This window comes from Gambusia affinis, linkage group LG11 (assembly GCF_019740435.1).
Source record: "Gambusia affinis linkage group LG11, SWU_Gaff_1.0, whole genome shotgun sequence".
NCBI classification, from domain to species: Eukaryota; Metazoa; Chordata; class Actinopteri; order Cyprinodontiformes; family Poeciliidae; genus Gambusia; species Gambusia affinis.
The window spans coordinates 18,943,679-18,968,487 of NC_057878.1; the positions used below are offsets into that span (position 1 = coordinate 18,943,679).

At 35.8% G+C, this 24,809-nt stretch overlaps 1 protein-coding gene across 4 annotated transcripts in view; it reads right to left on the reverse strand.

Moving 5' to 3' along the window:
* The window catches only part of LOC122839330 (ephrin type-A receptor 6-like), a 255,376-nt gene that overhangs the window by 116,425 nt on the left and 114,142 nt on the right, over positions 1 to 24,809 (reverse strand). For all 4 annotated transcript variants that reach the window (XM_044130796.1, XM_044130795.1, XM_044130794.1 and 1 more), the window contains one exon: positions 20,397 to 21,060. In XM_044130796.1, coding sequence (XP_043986731.1) covers positions 20,397 to 21,060 — 664 coding nt within the window. The remainder of the gene's footprint in view (positions 1 to 20,396; positions 21,061 to 24,809) is intronic.

Below are 24,809 nucleotides of genomic sequence, written 5' to 3' on the forward strand. Positions count from 1 at the left end.
CCAAAACTCAAATATGGACTTTGCAATATGGGATTTTACCTTATTTTTCCGCACAGTCGTGTGAAAAAATGTTGCCCCCTTACTGATTTTCTTTTTTTTTTCCATGTTTGTCATATTTCCACACTTCTGAACATCAAATCAATTTAAATATTAGTCAAAAACATCCCAAGTAAACCCAAATGGCAGTTTTTAAATGAAGGTGTTTATTATTACGTGATAAAAAAATCCAAACGCTGTGGCTTCTCATTGTTGAGAAACCTAAACCTAATAACAGGTTGTGCCATTCCTAGCAGCAACAACTACAATCAATATTGCGATAATTTGCAATGAGTGTTTTAGAGAGCTGTGAAAGAATTTTGGCTCACTCATCTTTGCAGAATTGTAATTCATTTCACACAAAAGTTGCTGTCAAACTGTTTTCCTTCTTGCAGTGAATGTTGTGTGTGTCCAAATGTGAGGAAATCAAAAGCATTTTGTGGAGAATTAAGTCATTACATTGTATCTGGATGAATAGTGTAAAGAAATCTCAGTGTTCTATTTTGTCAGGACATGGTACATTACTTCTACTGTTGCATAACTACTGCAATTGAATTTGTGTTACAGGTTTATTTTATAATCTATGCTTTCATTACTGTCCATTACTCCCAGAGTGGTCATATGACTAAAAGTAATTGGTGAGTTTGTTTTCAGTTAGTCACTGAAGCAATCGTCATGCAGAGGTGAGTCAAACATCTTTAGTGCAGGAAGAAAACCTGAATAGTTTTGCACTATTATGAGAACGTGGTAGTCTTATTTGTAGCTGCATAGAGCGTGGTTGTGATGCTTATGTCTTATTGACATGTAGGGATGCACTGATTCCAATTTTCTGGCCGATTACCAATCTTTTAAAAAGCCTGACCTGCCAATTCAGATTTTGGCCGATACCAGTCCTTTTTGTTTGAAATTCTGCTCAATATAGCAAGAAAGTTGCTGAATTGGCAACAGTGGGGTAGCTATTGTTAATTGCAAATGTTCAGTCATGACCTAGTGGGCCGGTTTACCAATCACACCGTTTTCACAGCAGGAGAGCAGAAGAGGACAGTGGTTGATTTTTTTAGACTTTTGCTGAGGTAGATGAGATCGGTGGATGAGATCGGTGGATAAGATCGGTGGTTAAGATCGGTGGATAAGATCGGTGGATAAAATCGGCTTCCCATGTAAAAATCGACTGATCGCCGATCTCCCAAAATTAAAGAAATCGGCACCAATACACCGATGCACCCCTGTTGACACGCCCAATAAGTCTGTGGTAGCATTGCTTGACTGCTGCTTAAACTACCAATACAACAGCACTACAGAAGTAGGATGACATGTTGAAGTCTTGTTTACCCAAGGTGGCGTAATATTCTGTCTAAAACATAGAGTAGATATGCAATAGTATGACAAAGGTAAGATAAAGTATAAATCCAGGTCTTCAGAGCATGTCTAGTACCTTACAAAAGATGTTTAGACCTACAAACTGAGTAAAAGTTGCTCTTTTTCTGTTGTTGTCCTTTAAACACTTAAGTTTATCTCTTTTCTATAAAGTAACAAAGCAAAACCAGACATGTGTTCCCTCTAGTCTCTTTGGGCAGACAAAAGAAAATCTCTCTGCAGCAAACAACCCTGTAGATCTGCGAAAACTGTCCATCTAAAAACTAAAAGGAAATACGAAAACAGCTTCTTTTTTCCTGTGTGTTGATCTGTAAGATATGCAGCTGAGCATTTTCCTGGGAAAACAAATGCACTGAACTGTGCATCAAAGCTGTTAACCAATGCAATGAACCAAAAGGTCTCTGTGTAAGGCTTTGACAACTGGGCACAAAGCAACAGCATGAGTGTACTGCAAGCTGTATCCTAACATGTGTAATTAGTTTACTGTAAATGATCTCTCCAGACTCATTACCAGATCATTTCTCATTAGATTTGATGCTAATAATTGTATTTTATCTTAAGTCTCAACTTCAAACAGATGGTAAACTTCAGAAAAACAATTATTTAACAAACAGTGTCGATGTCATATTTCACATTTTTCAGTTTTTCTTCTGTGATCAGAATGAAAACTAAATGTCCAGTTTACCTGGGTTTATGCATTTTATTTAGACATAACCCTTGCTAAATATCGAATCAAGTTTTCATTCAGTGTACAATTTCTTAATACCACAAATCTATATGTTTCATAAACTTATAGATAAACTTGTTGTTTATAGAAAACAATATTCTTGCACTGCTTTCCTATGCATGTAACACTTGCATACATGATTTGATCATCATCTAAGCCGGGCTGTCGCATTTTTCGCTCATCAAAAATTCTTCAGCATCAATGCGGTGATGCTAACACGTCATCTAAGTTGTACATGTCTGCTACTGGGACAGAACTGATGCACTGCGACTCAAATAACAAATAACATTTCTTCAGCAAAATAATCTGTTTTTAATAGGATTTTATGTTCACTGACATGCGAGATGCTTGAAAAAAAATGGTGACACAGGAGAATGCTGATTTTCATACCATAGCTCCTTGTATACACACACTAACCAGAACAGAACTGCATCAGAGGAAAATTACATCACAAAGTATAAAAGTACAACCTTTACAAATAACCACTTATGCCGCTAAGTTCTTTACTTCAAATAATTATTAAATTGCTTGAGATTTACACATGGGGGACATTATTGTTTATTTAAAAAACTAATGACATCCTTTCTCTAGCATCCCTTTAGGAAGTGGACTGCAGTCATTTCAGCAGTCAATCCGACTGAGACCCTGAGAGTTCGTGTGTATCAATTTGTATCCTTTCTGTCATTCTTTGTTGTCAGGAGATGTGAAAACCACAGATGGTGCAAGTGTTTTTCACCTACAGCGCCATTTCTTTTATAACTTAGGTTGATTGAAAAATGAAAAACATGACAAACTGAGGAAGAGGAAGGGAGAGGAGAAAGAGAGAGAGAGGGACAGTTTGTGTATGTGTGCAACACAGCAGAAAGACTACTGTTGACTGAGAGGTTTAGATCTGATACAGTGGAGTCCTCTGCTGTCCACCAGATGCTAACCACCGTCTTCATCTAAGGGTTCTTATTTGTTGCAGAGGAAGTCTGTCTTATCAGTATTACACTATTATTTATAAATAATGCAAACCAAAAATCAAGTATCTACTATGGTTATACTTAAAAGTTTAGAGAACTGCAGAAACTTTATTCATTAAAGTAACAGCTACCAGCAATTTTCAGTTTTAACAGAATTAACTTTATAAAGAGGAATGTTTTTTGTTTTGTTTTTTTGCATGGAGTTTGCAGTTTTTGTTTTGGGCTGTCTGCGTTTTCTGCATGCGTTACACTTTCCTCCATCAGTCAAAATTTGCACATGTAGCACAAAGCACAAAAAAGGTCAGATCAATTTCATCACCAAAGTAAACAAAATAATCAATCAACATGTCTTGTGCTTACTAAAGAATTGCAATGCTGTTCAACAGATGATAGTTGATGCAGGTTTAAACCAGATGTGTCTGCAAGATATTGCTTAATCTGGAGAACAAAAACCCATTTGAAATGGTGGGTTTATAAGACAAGAATCAAATTTTATCAATATGTTCCAAAAAAAAAAAAAAAAAAGACACCTAAATTAGCTGGTTCAAATATGTGACATAACAAAAATGGTGATTGAAAATTCATGATTCCAACATTTAAAACTTTAATCAACAGTATATTTCTATATGTTTGTTTCTGCTTGTTTCAGTAAGAAACAAATTCACCAAATTCTTTGACATCTTTGGATGTTAAATGATATGACTCCTTCGTAATATTTTACAACACCAAACTAACAAAGGTGTTATCACACTTTTCTTCATGATAATATGAGCGTTTTTATAACTACAACAGAAATTTAATGGGGGAATTTTGGATTTACAATAATTTTCTGAAGATGAAGCTAAAAAAGGACTTGCATTTTCTAAATATACAAACCATAGTTAAATAAACTTTACTGTCACTTCAGAATAGATTGTTGTGATTGATATTTTTCTCTTTAAGTTACTGCCATTTTTTTTTTACTATTTTTGGAAACATTTACATAGAGAATTGAGACAAATGATGACACTGTTAAAATCGTCTGCATTCACAACAGATGAGAACGCCAATGCATTGAATATTGTATTATAATTCTTATGGTTTTCAAATAACAAATAATATTTTGCTTGGTTGTAAAAAAACAAACAAAATATTATTAAAACTGGCTGATCTTTAGGTTTTAATAATGTAATTATTCATAAGACTGCAATCTGTTTTTTAACATTTTTATATTATATTTATCTGGAAGATGAAGATAATATGGCTGACTTTAGTGTCTGCACTTCTGCTGACACTAAAGTCAGCAAAAGAGGAGGCACTAAAAAGACGACGTGTACAGTTTAATACTTCTCTTTCACCTTTGTAACTTTGTTTCCCAGTGTCACTCAGAATTACAAAAGTTAAAAATTATTTTATGTCACTGAGGGACACGAAGTCAGATCAATTCCCCATAAAGCAAGTTGTATTGATTTATGAATCACATCTGCAGTCTTTGCCTTTGGCTGCTCAGTGAACACACACAAGCTTTAAGGTAAGCAGTAGGAAGATTTGCCTACTTGCAGCTGTTGATAGATAATAAAGTAAACCCACGGCAAAAGCCCCCTCACACAATTAACTATAAATTAACACAAGTTTAAGTAAAGAAAATGAAACGACACATAAACCATAATGAAAGCACCACTAGACATTTCAAATGACACCCTGTGGCAAAGTGACACTTAAAGCTTTGCATAAAGAGTAAAGAGTAAAATGTACACAATCTCCTTTTATTGTCTTCATACCGTAACTACTAAAGTATTAAACTGTAAGGAGTGCTTTTTTCTCTATGTGTCTTGCCCTTTACCGTTTTACAAAAAGTTAATTCACACATAGAGATGTGAAAACTTCCTGCAAAACCATCTATCTGATACATTTATGAATCCTTATAGTACAACGTGTTCTCATTGTAAAGACTAATGGTAGTGTAAATTGGTTTTAAAATGGGCAATAGTCTAACATTCCACTGATTTGTGGGCCAGCAGGAGCACTTAAACTCAAAATGTAGAAGGGCAGAACCTTAAAGAAAAGCTTAAACATTTTCTGACAGAAGAAATGAACTTACTTTACACTATGTACAAAATACAGTCCCTTTAAAAGTGTTCATACACCTTAAACTTAATTCCACTTTGTCATGTTCCAACCACATATTCAGTCAATTCTGTAGGGATTTAATGTAATAAATCAATATAAAGTTGCACATAGTTGGGAAGTGTACCAACAATGATGGCTTTGTTTTTTCCCCATAATGTCTTACAAAAAAAGAAATCTGAAAAGTGCAATTAATTTCACAACATTTTACTTTGATAGCACTGACTTTTACAATTCACCTGTTTCAGTGGTTTTCAGACCTTTTCTGCTGGGATCTCCTTTGCTTAATAAGAATATTTCCACGCCACCCCCCTCCAAGCTCAGTCAAAAACACATCCAATATGCTCGTCCAAAACATTTTTGTTTGTCCAGTTATACCACACCCACTGCAACCTGATTAGTCAGCAACATTCATCTGCATGCAAATTTCTTTCAATATAAACAAAGCAAAACCGTGGAAACCTCAGATTTTATTATATAAAATATAATTTGTAAACCATAAGTGTACAAACGGCATCATAAAAACCAAGGAACACATCACCCTGATCAGTGATAATGTTGTTTAAAGCAGGGTTTATTTATTAAACAATATCGTAGGCATTGAACATCTCATAAATCTTCAGTCTGTCCTTCAAAATGCAAAAGAACGAGGCGCAACCATAGATGTGCCACCACATGTTTGGCATCCAAAACCGACTGTTCAGACATGGACAGCATTAATCAGAGAAGCAGCCAAGAGACTAATAGTGGCTCTGGATGAGCTCCACTGTTCCCCAGCTGAGGTGGGAGAATATGTCAACAAAAGAACTGTGCTCAACAAAGATCAGGAAGAGCGGCAGGAAGAAAGCCGTTCTTAGATATGGCAGCTAGACTTCAACCAAAGGACATAAATGTTGGGCAATTTTCAAGAAATCCTGTTAGATTCTTCCAGAGCCTTTAGATTGGGTCAGAGGTTCATCTTCCAGCAGGTCAAATAACCCTAAACACAGAACCAGACTACAATGGATAAAATATATTATGACCAAGTCAAGTCCGGACTGAAATCTAACTGAGAGTCTGTGATAAGATTCTAAAAATACAGTTCAAAGATGCTCTCCATCCAATCTAGCTGAGCCTGAGCTATTTTGCAAGGATGGAAGGGTAAAAATTCAGTCTCTACAGATGGAAACATTTTAGAAACACACCCCAAACAACAGTGGCTGTAACCATTCATTACAGTCACCATTCTGTGACTGTAATGTAGGTCTGTCACAATGAACAATAAATCAATTAATCGCATGATAAATTAAAACGAGTTCAATAATTTTCATTTCCATGATTTATTGTTTTTCTCTTTCTACCAAAAACTAGATGACAAAAGACTTCAGTTTGGTGCTTTGGTCTCAACCAGACCATCTTTTTGAAGGACAATTTTGTTTACAAAGACTTCATGTTTATAATTTCTGTTTATTTTGGATATTTAAAATGTCTTCCAGTTCCAGTGTTAAATGTTCATTAAAAAGTTTATTCATCTTTGAGAATGTGTTCTTGCATTATTATGCCTTTACCATCATATTGCTTAAAAATTGTCTCAAAGCAACATTATCATATATCGAAACAATTTATCGTCCAGTAAAAATTTGTTATTGTGACAGTCATAGATTGCAGATCTGGGTAGTTTACTCAAAATTGAGTAAGAAGGATTTTAAAGAATAAAACAAAAAGCAGTCTTATACATATCTAACTACAGCCAGTGTTGTATAAATCACAATCCAGGCCAGTTTCTCATGCATAAACTGCCACTCGTCCTGTTGATTTCAGCATGAAGAAACCCAATTACAGCTTCTCTATTTAATCCATGTCAAGAAAACTCTTCTTGAGGCTTAAGCCCACACTTTAGCATAATCACTGAAGCTGTAAACATTACTTCGAACAGATTTAAATTCTGAGATTTCACTTTATGACTAAACTTGGTGGGGTCAACCAGAGTTTAGGCTTCAATCCAACCCATGTGAGACAATTTCACACCGCTGTTTTCTCCAGAACTGACCCAGTTCTGCAATCACCACTCACCCCATTCAATGACTGGATTAAGTCTATCCAGAGGACACTTGTGCACGAGTGTTTGTGTGTGTGCAGTTCCACCAGTGTGACTAACAAGCTTGGCTGTCGCAGTCTGGCAGATTGAGAGACACCTACTGCTAGTTAAAGCGTTTCATACCCTCGGGTTGTTGGCCCACTCTCTGCACTGGTCACATATAAGATGACAGGGTGAGGAGGGAAAGGGTGAAAACGAGGTGATGCTACTGTCACTGTGCTGACATTTTCGTTAAAACTTATGCTCTTATTTTGTCATTTTGTAAAGAAAAATTCAGACCATCATGGCTGTAAAAACCAAACAAAATAAATTTGTCTTACACCATCAAATATAGAGGATGGAAAATATGTTCTCAGTTCATCGTCTTCCTTTAAGCCAGTGCTTCTCAATTATTTTCTGCCATGTCCCTGCTTAATGAACATAAATTTTCACACAATGCTATTAAAATCCTGGTATTTTATAATGTATTTGTACAAGTCACTGCCAACATGTATTCTCCATATAATCACCTGGTCATCCAAATGAACGGCTCACAGCTCACTTTATTACGGTATATAAAGTCTTAAAACAATTTTCATCTGAAAACATTTAATCAAGACTGTTCAGTGTGTGATTCTCAAAGAAAAAAAAAAGCAAATGATTCAATGGAATGTGCATTTTTAGACAAAAAAAATTTAAATACTCCTTGGTCACTTTCAAAAATTTTTTATTATTTTGTTAAAAATTTGCAACAATATTTGCAACAAGCTTGCAAATCTAAGGACAGTGCAACTTTGCTGTATTTCCTGGTCTTTTACTGCAGGCTACTTGCTTTATTTGCCTCCACTGTTTTATTTTTACTGTCAAAAACTTCTCAATCTTTCCTTCTCTGCCAGCTCTTTACACTGGTGTGTCTTATCAATCCACAATTAGTCCCGGAAGTACCAGGTTTGTGAATGTTTACTCATTTTACATGAGTAAAAGGGTAAGTTACTAATTCTACATGAGTAAAATTTTACATGTGCATTTTACTCAGTATAAAATATTCTGTCTTGTTAGAAAATGTGATTTTAGAGCATTGTGGCCTCACTGGGCTGCTACACATTTACGCTGTCAATGAGCCCTCTTTTCAGAAGGCGTGTTAGAGAAGAACATCATGCTGATTGTTGAAAATGTTGATGTGATGGTCAGGGGCCGTTAAGCTGCTTCAAGACCCTCACCATGAGACATGCAGTCAGACATTTGGAAACTTACCAGCAAAATCAGGTGAAATTTAAAATGAATGTTTTACAGTGACTAGACTTTAGTCCAGATATTAAATCCTAATTTAATCCAATTCATTTGTTTTGGAAGTACCTTAAATAAGAGTTTTGAAAAATATTTAAACAGAAGAAATCTCTGTGGCATAAACTATTTATTTACAGCGCTGTTTGTTTATGTATTACAATATCCGTTTATACTCTGATTGACATCATTATTGCTGGTATTATTAGATACAACTGTATGCAAGCAGTGAAACTAAAATCTAACCACAAGCTAGTCTTGGTATGATTTGATTTTTAAGTTATTATAAAAATGAGTTAGAATTTTTGCCAAAATGATATTTTTTCTTTACATAAATGAGTCTAATTGATGTTACTGTGGTTACGAAGTATAATCTTTGTAAGAAATGACCTGATTTAGCTTAGAACCTGGTGCCACAGGACAACATCGTGGTCCAAGACCTGATAAAAATATTAGACTGGGTAATGTTTTTCTTGTTTCAAAACGTGCAGGTGCTACATTATTCTCCAAAGACTCCACCAACTCAATTGGCATTAACATTCGTCATCTCACAGGTTTACTCATTTGTTTAGTCCATGTCTAAAATACTTGAAAACAATTCACCAGGCTTATAATAAACATGTATTTTGAAGTAAGTATTGGAGTTTCATGCCAACATGGCACCTGAAAACAGTATTTTCCTGTGCAAAAATTTACTGAATGAAAGAATGCTGAAAAAGGGGAAAACCTTTACCTTTATGTGGAACTATATTAGACCTGTCATTGCAAATCCAAAGTCCGGAAATAAGTTTGATAATTGGGCATCCGAGAAGTGTATCTGTTTGAAAGTCAATATGCTAAAACTCAGCTTAGTCTGCTGCACATGTGAGTATTACACAACTGAGTATTGGAGTTTCAAGGAATAAAGATGTGAAGGCATGGCCAAGCTTAGACTGAGTTTGGAGAGTGCAGTAATCTCTGTGTGCAGCTGTGAAATTAGCCTGAAAACACATTATTGAGTTCTTCCGTCAATGGAGTTGTAAGTCTGGTTCATGGACACAACCCATCGGCATGCATAAGGAAATGCTGCATGGAAATACAGATGTCTTAATTATAGCAACTCTCCAAAACCAATCTGAAAGCTTCTTCCTTGCAAGGACTACTTTCAAATGATTCACACAAAATATGGCAAATAAAATGTGTCTATGTTTCTATTGCAGAACAAATGAGTATTAAGTAATTAACTTTTTGGTTTTGGTGCAGCCAAATTGTTACTGAACACAAAGTTATCGTTGATGCTGAACCCTCAATGACCCCAGTTTTTTTCTTTTTTTTGCTCCTCTTTTAACTTGCGAGCGGCTGTCTCCAGCTTCTAAAATATACTTTCATTTATGACAAGTCTGCTCTTCAGTCAAGGCTTGTGATGTTTTATCTGGGCCATGTCATATTATACATAGCCTTTAATGACTAATTCAGTCTCTCTGCTTGCGTTCTAAAATAGAACAAACACACACGAAGGAAAAGGGAAATCAATTGAAATGTTGCAATGTCTGACAGGAGTGCGCTTGAGGAGAGAAAAAGACGGAACATCAGACAGTGTCGCTTGCTTTTGTTTTCTAACAGAGAGAGCCTGCCGCGTGGAGACAGGCAGAAGCTACATGTACGTAAGCAGGGTGCCGGTATGTTAGATTTTTTTTTTATTTTTTTTTTTTTTTAACTCGGCTTTCTTTGATCACTTTCCAGCTTTGAAGTAACTCGCAGCAAAGAGGGGAAAAAAAGCCAAGCAGAAGTCACGGCAAGTTCACATCTCAACTAGGACTCGCAAAAACTCTAATCTGCATAATTCATTCTTTAAACAGTTAAAAACGGAAAGAGATTAAAAGATCTCTGGGTGCCGCATAAACCCAGTGCTTCTTGACAATGGCAATTAAATAATCTCCCTCTACATATTTGTTCTCAATTACAATTCGATGAGGGAACACTTGAGTGTTTTACGTTTAGGACTGTTTCAAAGTGACAAAATAAACCATGGAGGTGAAGAAAGGAAGAAATAATCTTTTTTTATATCATTATTTGTAGTGTTTAAACAAGACATGCAGACTTGGCACAGGAACCAAACCCTGGACAGCTGAATCGAGAACTTATAGCCTTTGTACCTGGGAAGCTCAATCTACCTCTAACATACATGCCACCCCTAAAAAGGCCATTTTCAAGAAGAATTGCACAATTCCAGTTTCTCACATTATGTGTATACTGTATATTCTTTACAAGACCCTTTAATACTTGGTAATAGGGTTGGAACTATTGCAATATTTGAAATTATACATTTTAAAATATGGAGAAGAGGAAAAGAAAATGACATTGAGGTTGACTTTCTTTACATCTCATGTCAACATGTTCTCATAATCGGCTGATTAGGGATCGTCTCTTTCCGAACTTTGCTTTGTGAACAGCTGGGGCCAGATTTACTATTTCATCTTGTTTTTTATATAGGTCTGTAACATCCAAAAATGTAAATTTGGTAACATATCTTATTTTTGTTTATGATTATTGTGCAGCTTTTGAATCTTTCTATATTTCTTTAATAGTAAGATTTTTATTTAGTATGTGCCATCTAGTGGAAGTACTTGAAACAACGTATGAAAAGCCTTGTGTGACAGTAGATCAGAAAGTGGATGTGATGTAACTGGCTTGGCTCCATACAGTTTCTTGATCGTTACATGTGGATTGCTGTTCAAGACTGAAGAATTGTTTTGATATCTGTTCAGAGCAAAAGTAAAGCCTACCGTTCATCAGACCTTGTGTGGATTATTGTAAGTATTTCTTCAATTCATCGACAGATGCATATTAGCATATTGTGGAACAGAAAAGAGTCAGCTAAAACCCAAACTAACAAACGTAAACAAGAAGAAAATGAAATTCACTGAAGAATATAGTGGGTTTAAATTAAAACGAATAAGCAGTCACTACAATGCCACTCGACTTACAAGAAAGTGTGGCTTGTTGCAATAATTAAGGGTTAAATCAAGGTGTATTTTGTTTACCCTAGCAATGCATTCCTATGTTCCTTTCACAGTTAAAATAATTTAAAAAGAATCTGCAAATAACATTTAAAGAATTCACAAAGTAATTAAATCTTTAGCATTGCAAGTCACAGCCCTCTGCACCACTTGACATCACTGTGATTCTTGCTGTGAAAATTAGATTTATGTGTTAAGGTAGTTTATAAGAAGAGAGGGATAACTTTCCTAAACGTAAAGTTATTTGGATAATCAGAAGACAACCATTCATAGAATATCAGCTGGTGTTCAAAACTGAGTTAGAAAAAAATGAGAACATTTCTATGTAGCAAACAATGTGCAATACTGGTTGAAAGAGTAAGTCACTAAAAATGTAAATATTTAGATATTTCACAGGCAAAGATAGGCTGAAATAAGTGCTAGCTGTGTGATAAGTTTGAATTATTATTGTTTTATTGCCATTTTGTAGCAATAATATAAACACAGTTTAGAGTCTCCTGGAGTCATTGGTTGAGAGGCAAGGAAGATCCTGGAAAGGCTGCTAGTTCATCACAGGACGCCATAGACAGCATAGGTAAAATTACAAGTTCTATTTTGCACCCACTGCATATCATACAATAATTAAAAAAGATTAATATTAAGTAGTTTTTATAACAGAACAGGCTAATTTTTAAGTTAAAATCAAGTTAAAAAAGGCAGCTTCCTATATAGAGTCTGGCCTTTGCCCCCTAAGAATAAAAAATATTGAGCAATTAAAATGTATAAACCGGATGTGACATTTTCAAGACAATGCTATGTGAGGCTGTAGAACCTTTCCCCTGTGAAATAGCTGAATATCTAATGTTGTCATATATGACAAGTCAGTGGCGATGCTGAGTGAGTGGGGATTAAATTCATATGACATGTTATGACCCAACGCCATGGTACACTCCGTTTCTCTCGCTCTCTCCAGACTCTCCCAATTAAGCCTGAGGGGCCATCCTTGTTAAACTAAAACCATACTTTTCTGAAATGTCACAGCGTCTCCCTGCCGTGTAGCCCATCTGTAAACAGCTCTATTGCTGCTGCCAACCGAAGCCCCCTGGTGGGTTTCCATGTGTTTGTTTGTAAGAACAACGAGCAAAATGTTATTTGCTCTGATTTCTTGTTCCTGATGTGAGCAGATTTTTTATTTTTTTTTGTATGATTGTTGTATATCATAATGCTAGTAGCTCTGGATTTCTCCATCTTAGTCTGTGTGTTTCATGTAATTGATTATGCGAGTCTCTGTGTCTTCACCCTCCACATCCTGATGTGTGTGCGACATCTCATTTAGATGGCTGACAGGTTGAAGGATATGTGCTGTAATTGTTGTCTGACTGTCTTCATGCTGTAATTGAGAATGTCTTATCAGTGAAAATTCCATCAAGACGTCTATGGAAGCACAACACTTAATGTTAACACTGCTATTCCTGGTATCTGCACAATTACCAGCATGTAATACATTTAAGGTCAATAGTTTGGATAACTTTATTTAACATTAAAAGGTAATTTTGAAGACCAGATTTTTTTCAAATGGTTTTTTTTTCAGAGTGGTTAGGTGGGTAAGGCTGTTAAATTGAAAGTAAATCAGTTTATTTAAGGGGTGGCATGTATTTTCAAGGCACCTAGTGCTATTTTATAGGAAAATCCAGACTCTGTTACGTTCAGCTATTAAAATTATCAAACAAAGTAATTTGACACGGCAATTTGACGTCTTGAAATAGATGTCTGTCTCTAATTAAATTCTACTCTTTCCGACAATTTGTACTTCTACTTTTTTTTTTTTTATTTCCTGGAAAACCTCCGTCCCCATGTTTTGGTGTTAACCCTGGAATGAGATTCTTTCTCTTAAGCTGGTCTTGGTCTTTACAGTTTTTAAATTTTTCATTTGTTTTCTGCCATTCCTTCTCCCTTACAAGAACAATATACGTTGTATTATGGACTTTAAAAAGGAAAGGAAAACAAATGATTGAATAAATCCACCAAAAACGGATAGGAGAGCATCCAAAAAATATATTTTCAAAAAATATGAAAGAGTTTAGCAAAGATATTTTTGAGAATTACATTTTTGCTGGTGAAATGAAATCTTCCATTTATAAAACATATCTTTAGTATTGCTCATACATTCAAATAAAGAAAAGCACAGCACAATGTTTATAGAAAATATGAATTTCTTAAGAATTTCCTGCTTAAATGAGTACTAGGTTAGATTTAAGTTTAAACATTACTTGGATTATGGCCAAGTGAATGAGAAAAAACAGAAAATCTATGTATGACAAAAAGAGAGGCGTAGAAGGAATGTCAAGAGGCTACTTTAAAGAAAACAAGCAAGCTTCAAAGAAAAGTTTTTCAAAATGAGAATGACTCTAAACTTTAGCATTGCGGTTCATGATAAGGCAAGGAAACGTCAAGTCACAAAATGTTATTTAAACGTGTTAGTTTTATTCCACAGGGTATTGATTGATACGCAAGATGTGGAATGCAATCATTTTCCAAACACATGGCAAAGAAAGATTTTACAATGTAAATAAATTGCAGCTAGTTTGCCTCAACCCATTGCAGGGCAGATCTGCTCTGATACAAACACAAAACTCGCTGGAGTTCACATATAAATAAACCCACCCAAACACTCGGCAATTACATTATTCATAGCACTGCTGAGAGCTCTTCCACAGAGCCTGACAAACACACAAGGGCTGCTGTAAACACAGAGCGATAACAGCATCAGCCAGATTGTCTTACAGTGTGAGGGATGGAAGGAGGAGGAGAGGGAGAAACACATTCTGAGAGAATAAATGTGTGAAGTGTGTGTGTCAATCATAAAGAACATTTTTGGATTGGACAGACTGTATTGGCATGTGACATGCGTGCACACCTACACACATGCAGAACCTATATGCACTAAATATTTACGCACGTAAATATTTCTATGTTTGATATCTTTGTATTCACATGACATTGCATGCATGCAATTTACATGACAGAGTTGTATGGTTGTCATGCATTGAGCTCTCTACAGAAAACTTTCTTTCACCACATAATGAAGTGTAGACAAAAATTTGTAATGAACCATACTCTTTTTGAAGTAAAATCTTACAGGAAACTCCGGTTCCACTCACCAAGTTGACCAAATGTTGGATTTACAAAACTCAAGCCATTTGGGGTTGCAACAGGGGTTTTCATGAAACTATGCTCAGAATTTAAACAGTGAGTTATTTACTTTTAGTTCAGCAGTTAAATTTTATTAATTACATTTGCTAAACCTGAGATGCAACAATCGTTAAAAAGTTAAACATATTATCAAACAACTGATAACCAATATTAATATGTTAATTTGATTAAAACTGCATCATCTTATAAATCAACTTTTCTTTTTGGACATATCTTTACATGCAGTGGGTTTTACTGAATGGATTACAACAAATGAACGGAATGATAATGAATTGGGAAGTCAATTCTCTGACTGATCTACCAATAAAAGCATTTCTTAAAACAGTAGCATCAGAGTCCCTGATTGAACTCAACTCCCAAAACATGTCGCCTGTTGTGAGTCTAAAGTCTGCAATTATGTCTGCCACACACCCAGTGAGCTGTGTAGCTGCGTTATGAGCAATTTAAAAGGACCAAAATTTGTTTTGCCCCTTTCCATTCCCCCAAGGTCCATTCGTTCGGACCTTTGGTGCAGGTGTGAATGCACTCATGCAAGCCCTGTTGCCAACCAAAAAACCACACCAAGATCTTCTTTTTCAGATGGTCTTGGTCAGCTTCAAACAAAATCTGGTCTGGTGTGGCCAAAGAGTGTGGAAAGGTTTTCCTGGTCTGAATACAGTCTCTAAAGAAAGAAAACTGAATTTTCTAAAAGATGTGCTCATAATAACAAACCACACAGATATATGTTACAGGCCAGGTTACTGAAAGCAAGGTATTGTTAGTTTAGCACTTCAGCAAACTGTGACCTGTGAAAACATCAGCAAGACTAAGACCTGAAATCTTTGAAGACTGTATCTGCGTGTGTCAAGTCAAATATTGTGAAATCAGATATTTACTTACACAGTAAATATCTGGTGCAAAACAAACACTTTTCCGCACTGATAATTTAGTTTTCCTTTTTCAGTACTAGGCAAGTTTGCTAAATGCCAGAATAATGAGCGACCAACTGTTTTAGACTTTAACATTTCTTACTTTCTCAAAATTCAGATGTTTACATAAATGTCATAGTAGAATTTGCTTTTAAACTGTCTGACTTAGATCAAATGATTTCAGAGGTTTTTCAAGGTGTTTCCAGGTTTTTACTCTAAGTCATGCTTGTCGGCCATCTATTTCACACACACTTTTTAAAAATATACTCACAAATTATCTGTGATTCAAATCAGGGTTTGTGTGTGACGGACATTAAGTAACACTGACGTTTTGTCTGAAGAAGCTTTGAAGAACATTTGCTGAGATGCTTAGCATCATTGTCCATTTAGAAAATCCATTTGTAACAATCTTTAGCTTCCAGGCTCATTTTTTTTTTTTAGATTTTATGATTTCAACATATTCTTTCCTCTTGATGCCATCTAGTTTGTGGAGTGCATCAGTCCATTGTTCACAACATGGACAACCCTGATCATCGTCTTCATGAGACTGTTATACAACAACAGAGTGTCTTCAGTCAGACTCTTCTTCCTAACAGAAGATTCTTCTGTTAGGAACAGGAAGTTCCTAATGGCTGCAGGAACTTTCTGCAGGCATTAGCATCTACAACCTGGATATTATGAGTTGAACCAACATTTAGTTTCCCTATGGGATCAGTAAAGTATTTTTTGAATTGGAATTTGATTAAATTAGTAAGTTAGCAGGACCACTGATGTGTTAAGTCAAACTGACCGAGTTGGTGTGAAGTTCGCTCTGCAGAATGCTTCGTTCTGCAGTGGTTTCAAATTAACACTGAAAAATATGCATAAATAGATGGTTCAGTTGGGTAAAGCATGAAATAACAACTCTACAACACACTTAGAGTTTAGATAGTATTCAAGAAATAGTTTTTAAAAAATTACTGTGGACTTTGGTACTAATTTGAACTCAGGAAATTTATTTTTGTTGAAAAATATCTTTCTACAGAAGTGAACCCTTTATTAAAACTGTAACACAGCTCTTAATAGGAATGTTTATTTAAATTTTTATATCTTGTGCATTGTAAGGGTTTGATTGTTCAAATAAAGTTTCTCTGTAAAATAAGAAATGGTTATAAAAGAATCTCCTAAAACCTACAAAAACAAAATCATCACTTTGGCATCTTTTGTATTAAAAAAAACACCCCAAAAACGATGTCTAACCTTGAAATCATTGAACGTTAGCACAAAAACTGTCATCTGTCTATCCAAACACAGCCAAAATCTGACCAAGTTGTGCTACGTCTCAAAACAAAAACAGAACTAATTCCTTTATTGAACCTAATTAAAAAGCCTCTATTCCTAACAAAACAGCTCGTTGTAAAGTGGGGACTGAAAGATTGGCTAAGCATGCCACCTCAGCCTTCTCCTTCAATGCTTAAGGTGCTCCAGTGCTCCTTTGTGTGGAGGCATTTAATAACGAAGCCTGTTTGAGTCCTGGAACAATGATCGGGAGCTGCATTTCAGGGCTGACATTGCAGTAAAATGCCATCACATTGCCCAAAGGGCTAAACTTTAGTCAACTGTGAAATCTGCTTCAGAGAGAGCACAGAGTAGAGGAAACAAAGGCTGATTTAAATTCTGTTATATACTGTATATAGCTGAACAGGAGTGCATGATGGTGACAATTTAAATTTTGCTAATATGTTCATGTTAATGACAAAGGTTTGCGCTTTATCTCCATTTGATGTTTTGATTAAGATGGTTTTAAATCACAAAAAAGGGCAAATAGTGCAACAACTTTTGAAATTCCATAATACAGTTTGTAAGTTCAGCATGGCTGATATCACAGATCTTATGAAGAGTAGACGTTTAACACATTTTTTACACCACTTTAAAGAAAAAGCATCTAACACAATTGAACTGGCAAAAAAAAAAATTGTAATGATTTCTGCCTTAAAAAGTGTCTTTTCTACCTTTACAGATTGTGTTCAGAATATTACAAATTATTAAAGGAGTGCACATGAAAAAGGCGGCATTTTTGGAACAGTTGGACTCTAATCACAGCTGCAGTTTCACCTCTGCCCTCTTGATTGCGATGCAGCTGCAGGTGCAGCTTGGAGGCTTAGCCGACCTGTGTCACTCCACAAATTGTAATCAGCTCTACAAAGACATCTGGTTCTGGATGACGGAAAACATCCAGAGAGAATTGTTGAAAGAGTTGTTCTACAGTAGGCAAAGCAAGGCAGCAGTTTGTGAGAACAGAGGACTTATAGATCATTGTTGTCAGGGAACAAAGCTGTTGTTCGCTTTCAAGGGTAATTAGTTTCAAAGCTTTGCGATATTGATCATACATCCTGTTTAATTTAGGAAGTTAACTGGGTCCACAAATGTGCGATATCTGTTTTCATACAGTCTGGAGTTGACCTTTAAATCAAGAAACTTTCAGAGGTTTATGATGCCACTCTCTGTGCAAGCACATCAGGTACCTTGCAGATTGCAGCTCTGCAGACATGTGTATCTGATGACCTGACATCGGGCCTTTGCCTGGTTAAAAAGAAGTTGCATTGGACCTTGTTGAAAGTAGCATTCCCAGTGAGTGGTACTGCCAGTGATAACCTAAAGCTCATATCAGAGGGCTCAGGATCAAGCTGTGACCAAGCTGGCTGAGGTAATCTTTCTCCCTGAGATAGCCCCTCGGACAGTTGGTGGTCGAACACTGATGTACAAAACAACTCCATACATACAAGCGTGTCTCATCATAGGTACCCTTGCACCAGTTTTATCAGATAGATTAACATTTTTAAAACAAAACCTTCTGAATGGTTTTGATTCTTAGATAAACTAAAGTTTTAAAGTTTGACATACTGGACTCAAGCACTTTCTTATCGGGGACTCAGACTCAAAAACTCATAAAAAAAAATTGTTATCTTTTCTTGAAGGTCTGTATCATATCCAAAAGAGCACAATAAAACGTGTCTATACTTATCCTAACAATTCTCAAAAGCCCTAAACCAAAAACAATTGTGAGGTTTGATACCTTAAATGAGTAATTTAGGCGTTTTGAAGTGAGGTTCTGATCGAAGATCGAAAGCAGTTAAGATCTTACCTGCTTGAAGTCTTCATTCAGTACAAATAGTAGATTCTGGAAGCTGAAGCCAAACAAGGCAAGCATCTACTATCTTACACCAACAGTCAAAAATAACTAGAAGGTTATACAAACACTACTTTATTAATCATTATCATGTTTGCATTTGAGGGTTATTAACTTAGAAGCCACTGATTGTTTACATGGGAAATGGAGGTAGGAAAAGGTGCCTCAACAGTAATTCGGTAAAGATTTCTTAGACTGGTAACAAGCTGAAAAAAAGACTAAAGGGCTATAAAAAGGACAATTTATGTAGCAGTTTAAGTGAAGTCCATTTTATTGATCATTTCACTACCTCACTTTTCTATCGGTTGATTACTCTATAAAGGTCTTGGCCTTTATTGGATAAAGCCTGAGCTGCAGCCTCTGGGGCCAACTAATCTGAATTTATGCTATAAGAAGATACCAAAACATTATGTAATTATTGCAAGATAATGACTGCTTATGTTCTTTTAACAGAACCTCACTTACAAAAATCTGAATCAAGATGAAAAGAAAAGTGCTGTATGGTGATATGCCATGTTTTCAGAGAAAACATATTTCATGGGATTATATTCTAAACTGCAAAATATGTTTTTGTATTTGTGCATGCACAAGCATTTACTAATACATATATAAACATGCGGGTTCAGCAAGTGTAAAGCTCTTTGACAGCAAATTTATGATCCAAAACAAGGCAAAACTTCTCACTTTACTAACTTATTCTCCAGAGAGGCTTCAGTGAGTAATACTGGTAGTAAACTGAAAAGTCATGCTAATGGGAATGGGAAAGGAAGACAGGAGCTAAAGTAGGAAAAAATACCACCACAGTATAAACATGTCTTTAGTGTTTAAGAGCAGCAAAATGGAAGGTGTGTATAATTACTAAGGAGATACGCAAATTTGGAGAGCAAATAATAAAATTTGATTTTAATGTCAGTTGCCACACTGCAAACCAATTGCTGTAATTTGAGTGAAAATACATGATCATCTTTGCTGTAGTATGAAACATTATACCCTACCTCCAAACCTCTTTGTGTGCTTTGTTATAACTAAGTAAATATGTAGACAGGCGGGAAAGGTACATGAGACACTGAAAGTCTTATGTGGATTGATTATAAAGACTTTATGTGATGCTTGAAATAACTGTACAGGTTGTGCCAATTTTAAGACCTTACATTCATAAAATAAAAATGTACTTCTGATTGAAGTTAAAGGCAGAGATGGTGTTTTAGTGCACTGACAGCCCACAAGAGAGAGAAAGAGAGACATAAAAAAGAAAGCATGTGTAAAGTTTTCAATTCCTCTTGCTTAATATTCCAATTTAACTCCTCAGTCAGCTTCGATTCAAGGAAATAATGCTACCCAAAGGGTTAGGCTGTTAATTCTAAAAGAAACACCTCATTTAAAAGTTATCAATGTGAAGGGAAAATACCACACACACAAATCCAGAGAAATTGGGAAATCAATAGCAACTATATATAAAAATGTATAGACAAACTCTTTGTAGTGAGAAGTTTAAGAACAATAATCCAGCTGTGGGTGCTTATCTACCCAAGACAATATTACGAATAAAACATAAATACAGCAGTTTCAAAACTTACCAACACATGAGCCATCAATCTCCTCATACCCGATGCTGCAAACACATCTTCCCAGTGGGACCAACCAGTCTCCGTCTGCTCCACAAAACAGTTTGGGTGTGTCTCTTTCTTCAGCGTGATCAATGCATGCTCCCCTCACCTCCACCAACGAGGAGGAGTCCACACGAGGGACTGTGTCTGGAAACGAGGCCAAGTTCATTAACGTGAATGGGCATTTCTTGTAGTAAACTCTCACTGAAACCAATGCAATGCAGGCGCCGATGTCCTGGAAAGCCAGATAAAAGCCTTTTTTGGTCATGGGTCCCACCTCCCGCACCTCCGTGTTGAGCTTGAGAATTCGATCTCCCAGATCCATCTGAGTGAAGCTTTCATCAGCAGCAATGGTGTCAATCTTTGTGTACTGGCTGGGCTTAAATTTGACACTGTGAGCTTCGTCCATCTCATGGTAAAACAGGTTGAATGTCTCCTTGCAGGTGCCAGAAACCCAAGGGATGGAGTTGCAGTCACGCAAAGTGAAGCGGAGCTCCACGTAGATCTTTTGGGCCGCCTGTCGAGAAATCCAGTTGGAGCGAAGCCAGTTGTTCTGGTTAGGTTCCATCACATTGCAAACCTGGAAAGTATGGATGGGTCGATTGTGTTCGTCCATCTCAGTAATGGCGTCCCACTACATAAAGAATAGTAGAAAGGCGTAGAGCAAGCAACATGATGAAAGAGGATGGTAAGAGGGAGAAAAAGATAAGTTAGACATTTAGATCGGAAGCTTTAAGCTACAAATTATATAAAAAGTGATGGTTTTCATAAGGTGTAAAGTATGAAAATCCTCGTAGCTAGGCTTTAGATTTTATTTCTTAAGATTGAAATCTGTTTCACTCTTATTTCCTCAGGTGCAGGTTGTATTTTTCTCCTAGAATGATGTCTCGCTTCAGGTGCCAAGTCATCAACCCTGAAACTCCCAAGTCATGTGATCAAGGAGCATGGCAGCTTTGCAGGGTCATTAGGTTACCTGTCCCCATGTTGAAGGGAAGAAAGTTAATGGGGGTTTTTAGCCTTGCGGTCCTGCATTGCTCTCTGGTTTTATTAGAGTTGGGACTGGCTTCAAGGGTGACCCTATAACCACCAAACATCCACCTGCAAGACTCAAATTACCTGCTTGGGAATAGAAATTCTCAAATCACTTCGCTTACAATGCAGCATCGGGCCCTCTACGGTGCAAGCTACGGAGTTTGCATTTCTGTACGTACCCTTTTTTATTTACACAAAACCTACTTCAGCCTACCACTGCTCTATAGCTGAACTATATTTGTAACTTCGAGTTGCAATTAAAACCATCCTATCGCATACATTGCTGTAGATTGTACTTTTTAATCAAAACAAAAAGTTCTAATTGCGATGTAAATTAAGGGCGGGTGACTGAACTTAAAGACAAACAAAATGCATCGTTTTCAGACGTCATGCTTTCACTATGCCTTGATTTTATCCAAACACTGCAATTAGTACTGTTTTTACCATGATATGTGAGTGTTTTACTGGGAGGTTTTATTCACAGAATCAAGTACAAGGCTATTAATTACCACCTTACACAAGCACACACACCCTTAATCATCATTCGGTAATTAAAAGTAAACCGGCTGAATCACATGTACACAAACCTAAACACACTTCCAGTTTCCACTTTAACTGCACAAAAATGCTCCCATTATTGGCCAACGCAGTTAAGAGATTTGGCTGCAGAGCTGCTGGTTATTTTAACAATATTTGCCTGATAAGCTTGCACATTTAATAAGCTGTTTTTCACTTAGCTAAATATTACTTCTTGTTGAGAGCAGTAATCAAAGCCTAATGTTTGCTTTCGCATACTCATTATCCTTTTTAATAACATGTTCTAATTCAATCATCTAAAGGCGACAGGCTTTAATCTGCTCTTCCCTCAAGGTGTAATTCCAGAATTACAGTGAAATTGATTTTGATTAGATGTGATATTGTCCAGCCCAGGCTCACTATAAATTAAGTCTAAAATCTCTCACTATAAGGCGTAGGACAAAGGGAAAAAACTGATAAAATATAAAGAGAGTACTACAAACTACAGTCTAGTTAATAATTTTCTTATGGAGAACAATTCCAGTAGATAAGCTGGTCAGATAAACATTTCATTAAACTAAAGTTTTTTAAAAATATATACACAAGTTAATTTCCAATTTCAACTTGATTTTGCAAAAAAAAGAAAAAAAACTTTCTGGGGCAGCGCATAAAGACGAGTCCTAAATGATGGTTTTCATGATTTTCTCATTTTAAGAAGGTCTTCCTGCCAAAAGGCATTGAAGATATTTCTTTTGTCTTACTTTTCCTTTTTTTCTCAAGTCTAAAGCACATACTTTTATATCTGGAGGTCATGTTATTTTTATAAACAAACTTCACCAGACAAAATCACGCACTAAAAGCATCTGGATAATAAATTTTTTCAGAAAGGAAATACTGCAGCATTTTAATATCATGAGATGTCATGAAACAAAATTAAAGTGCATTCATGGTAAGTTGTGTTATAATCCCCCTTTGAAATAGTTTTTTCTGGAAACCTCTGGTGAGAAAAATCAATTTTAATAAAAACTATTTAAAATAGCTTTAGAAAAAGAACTAAATAATGAAACATTCTGTCCAACAAAATGTATTGAACTTTATATTAGTTTGTGTTTAAAATATGACTTAAAACATTTTCTAATGAAGAAATAAGTAAAGAATTTATCATAATTTTGCACATTAACTCACTTGAAGCCGCTACATCAGTAAACACAAGATGTTTACCGATGTTGTGTTTGTGAAAAATGCAATGACACTTTATAAAAACATGACATCAAATGATAATCAGCAGTCCAACAAATCTGGGCTGGAGAAATCAAACCAAAGACAGACTGAACATGTCCTTCATTACTAAAACTATGAAAATGTAAAAAACATCTGATGGATAAGTGAATAATGTAAACAATATCAACAAATAGTTTGCTAAACTTCTACCGCAATTTTAGGGCTAGAACTTAAATGGTAAAAATTAGCTTTTAGCATATCTTTAGCCAGCAAAACATTTTAATAGAAGGGTATAAGATAGTAGACCCATTGTGTTTTTAAATGCAATTAAACTCTTCTTAAATGACAAAAAGTAATTAACGGAAAAAACAAAACAAAACCTTTATTAAATTTATTTCAGGAAACCAGCAAAAAGAAAAAAAAAAGCTTACCATGCAGACACAAAGCAAGGTCAGAGATAGCTCTCAGCATTTCATCCAAAATACTTTTTTTATAGATCACAAGGCCACCACCTCTGGTGTAAATGGATATCAGATAATAGGTGATATCTTGGTCTAAAATTGAATGCATTCCCCCTATTAGATTGAATTCTTTAACAGTAGAGTACTGAATGAGAGATGAGAGACGAGGGGGAAAAAATAAGACACCAGGCGGCTGAGAGAAGAAAAAAAACAGAGCGTTTCAAGATTGTGTGGAGGTTTGTGTCCAAAAAACAATTTTCTTCAGATGCTGCAAGGTAATAACTAAAGTTAGATTTCAATGAAACACATTTAAATGCCAGGGTGGATATCATCCAATGACAGAAAGACTGATACAGCAGCATCACAGTAAATTGTCTCAAAGGAGTAAAACAATCCAGTGTGATGGGAACACATTCTTTCTAGGATCCTCTAATAAACAGCTAAACTCAGAATACCTTTACAAGAGAAAAAAATCCAAGATTGTGTGAAGTCGTTGAAACAGTCTATCACTGAATGATGATTGTACTTTAAATAATTTCATGCGACTTTTCTTGCAACAAACTGAATAATTTTTTCTTGCCATATTACAAAGCAATAAAAGGTAAAACTTATCTATACAGGCAATAGAATAAAGGGGTAATTTGTAGACCACCACACATTAGACCACTTTCTGGTATGTGTGCTGCTGTAAGTTGTAATATAAGAGTTGTCTTACTTCTGTTTCAAAGTAAAGAGCTAAAAGCCTTTCTTTGACAGCCATCTACCTTACCATCCTGTCTTGACATACATATTTGAGAAAACGGAGAAAATGCAGATGATTGATGGCAGCCTGAGTTCAAGCCATTTATAATCCATCTCATAGATATAAGAAAGTCGGCCATTTTACTAGCCTTTCGCCCAGGGCAGGGATTCTTTTATTAACACTGTGAGTCCCAGAGCCCATTTTAAATTTGTACTTTAAACTTTAGTATCATAATGGCCTCTCTTCATCGGAATTAAACATTTAGGGATCCCAAACATTCCCATTGGTTGGATAAAAAGATATAAAGAAAAAGTATTTAATGCAATTTATGACTGAAATTTTATAGCCCACTTTCTCAAAGTTAAGTGTCATATTTCTGAACCAAGGGCAGGTTTAAGAGCAGTACTTTTA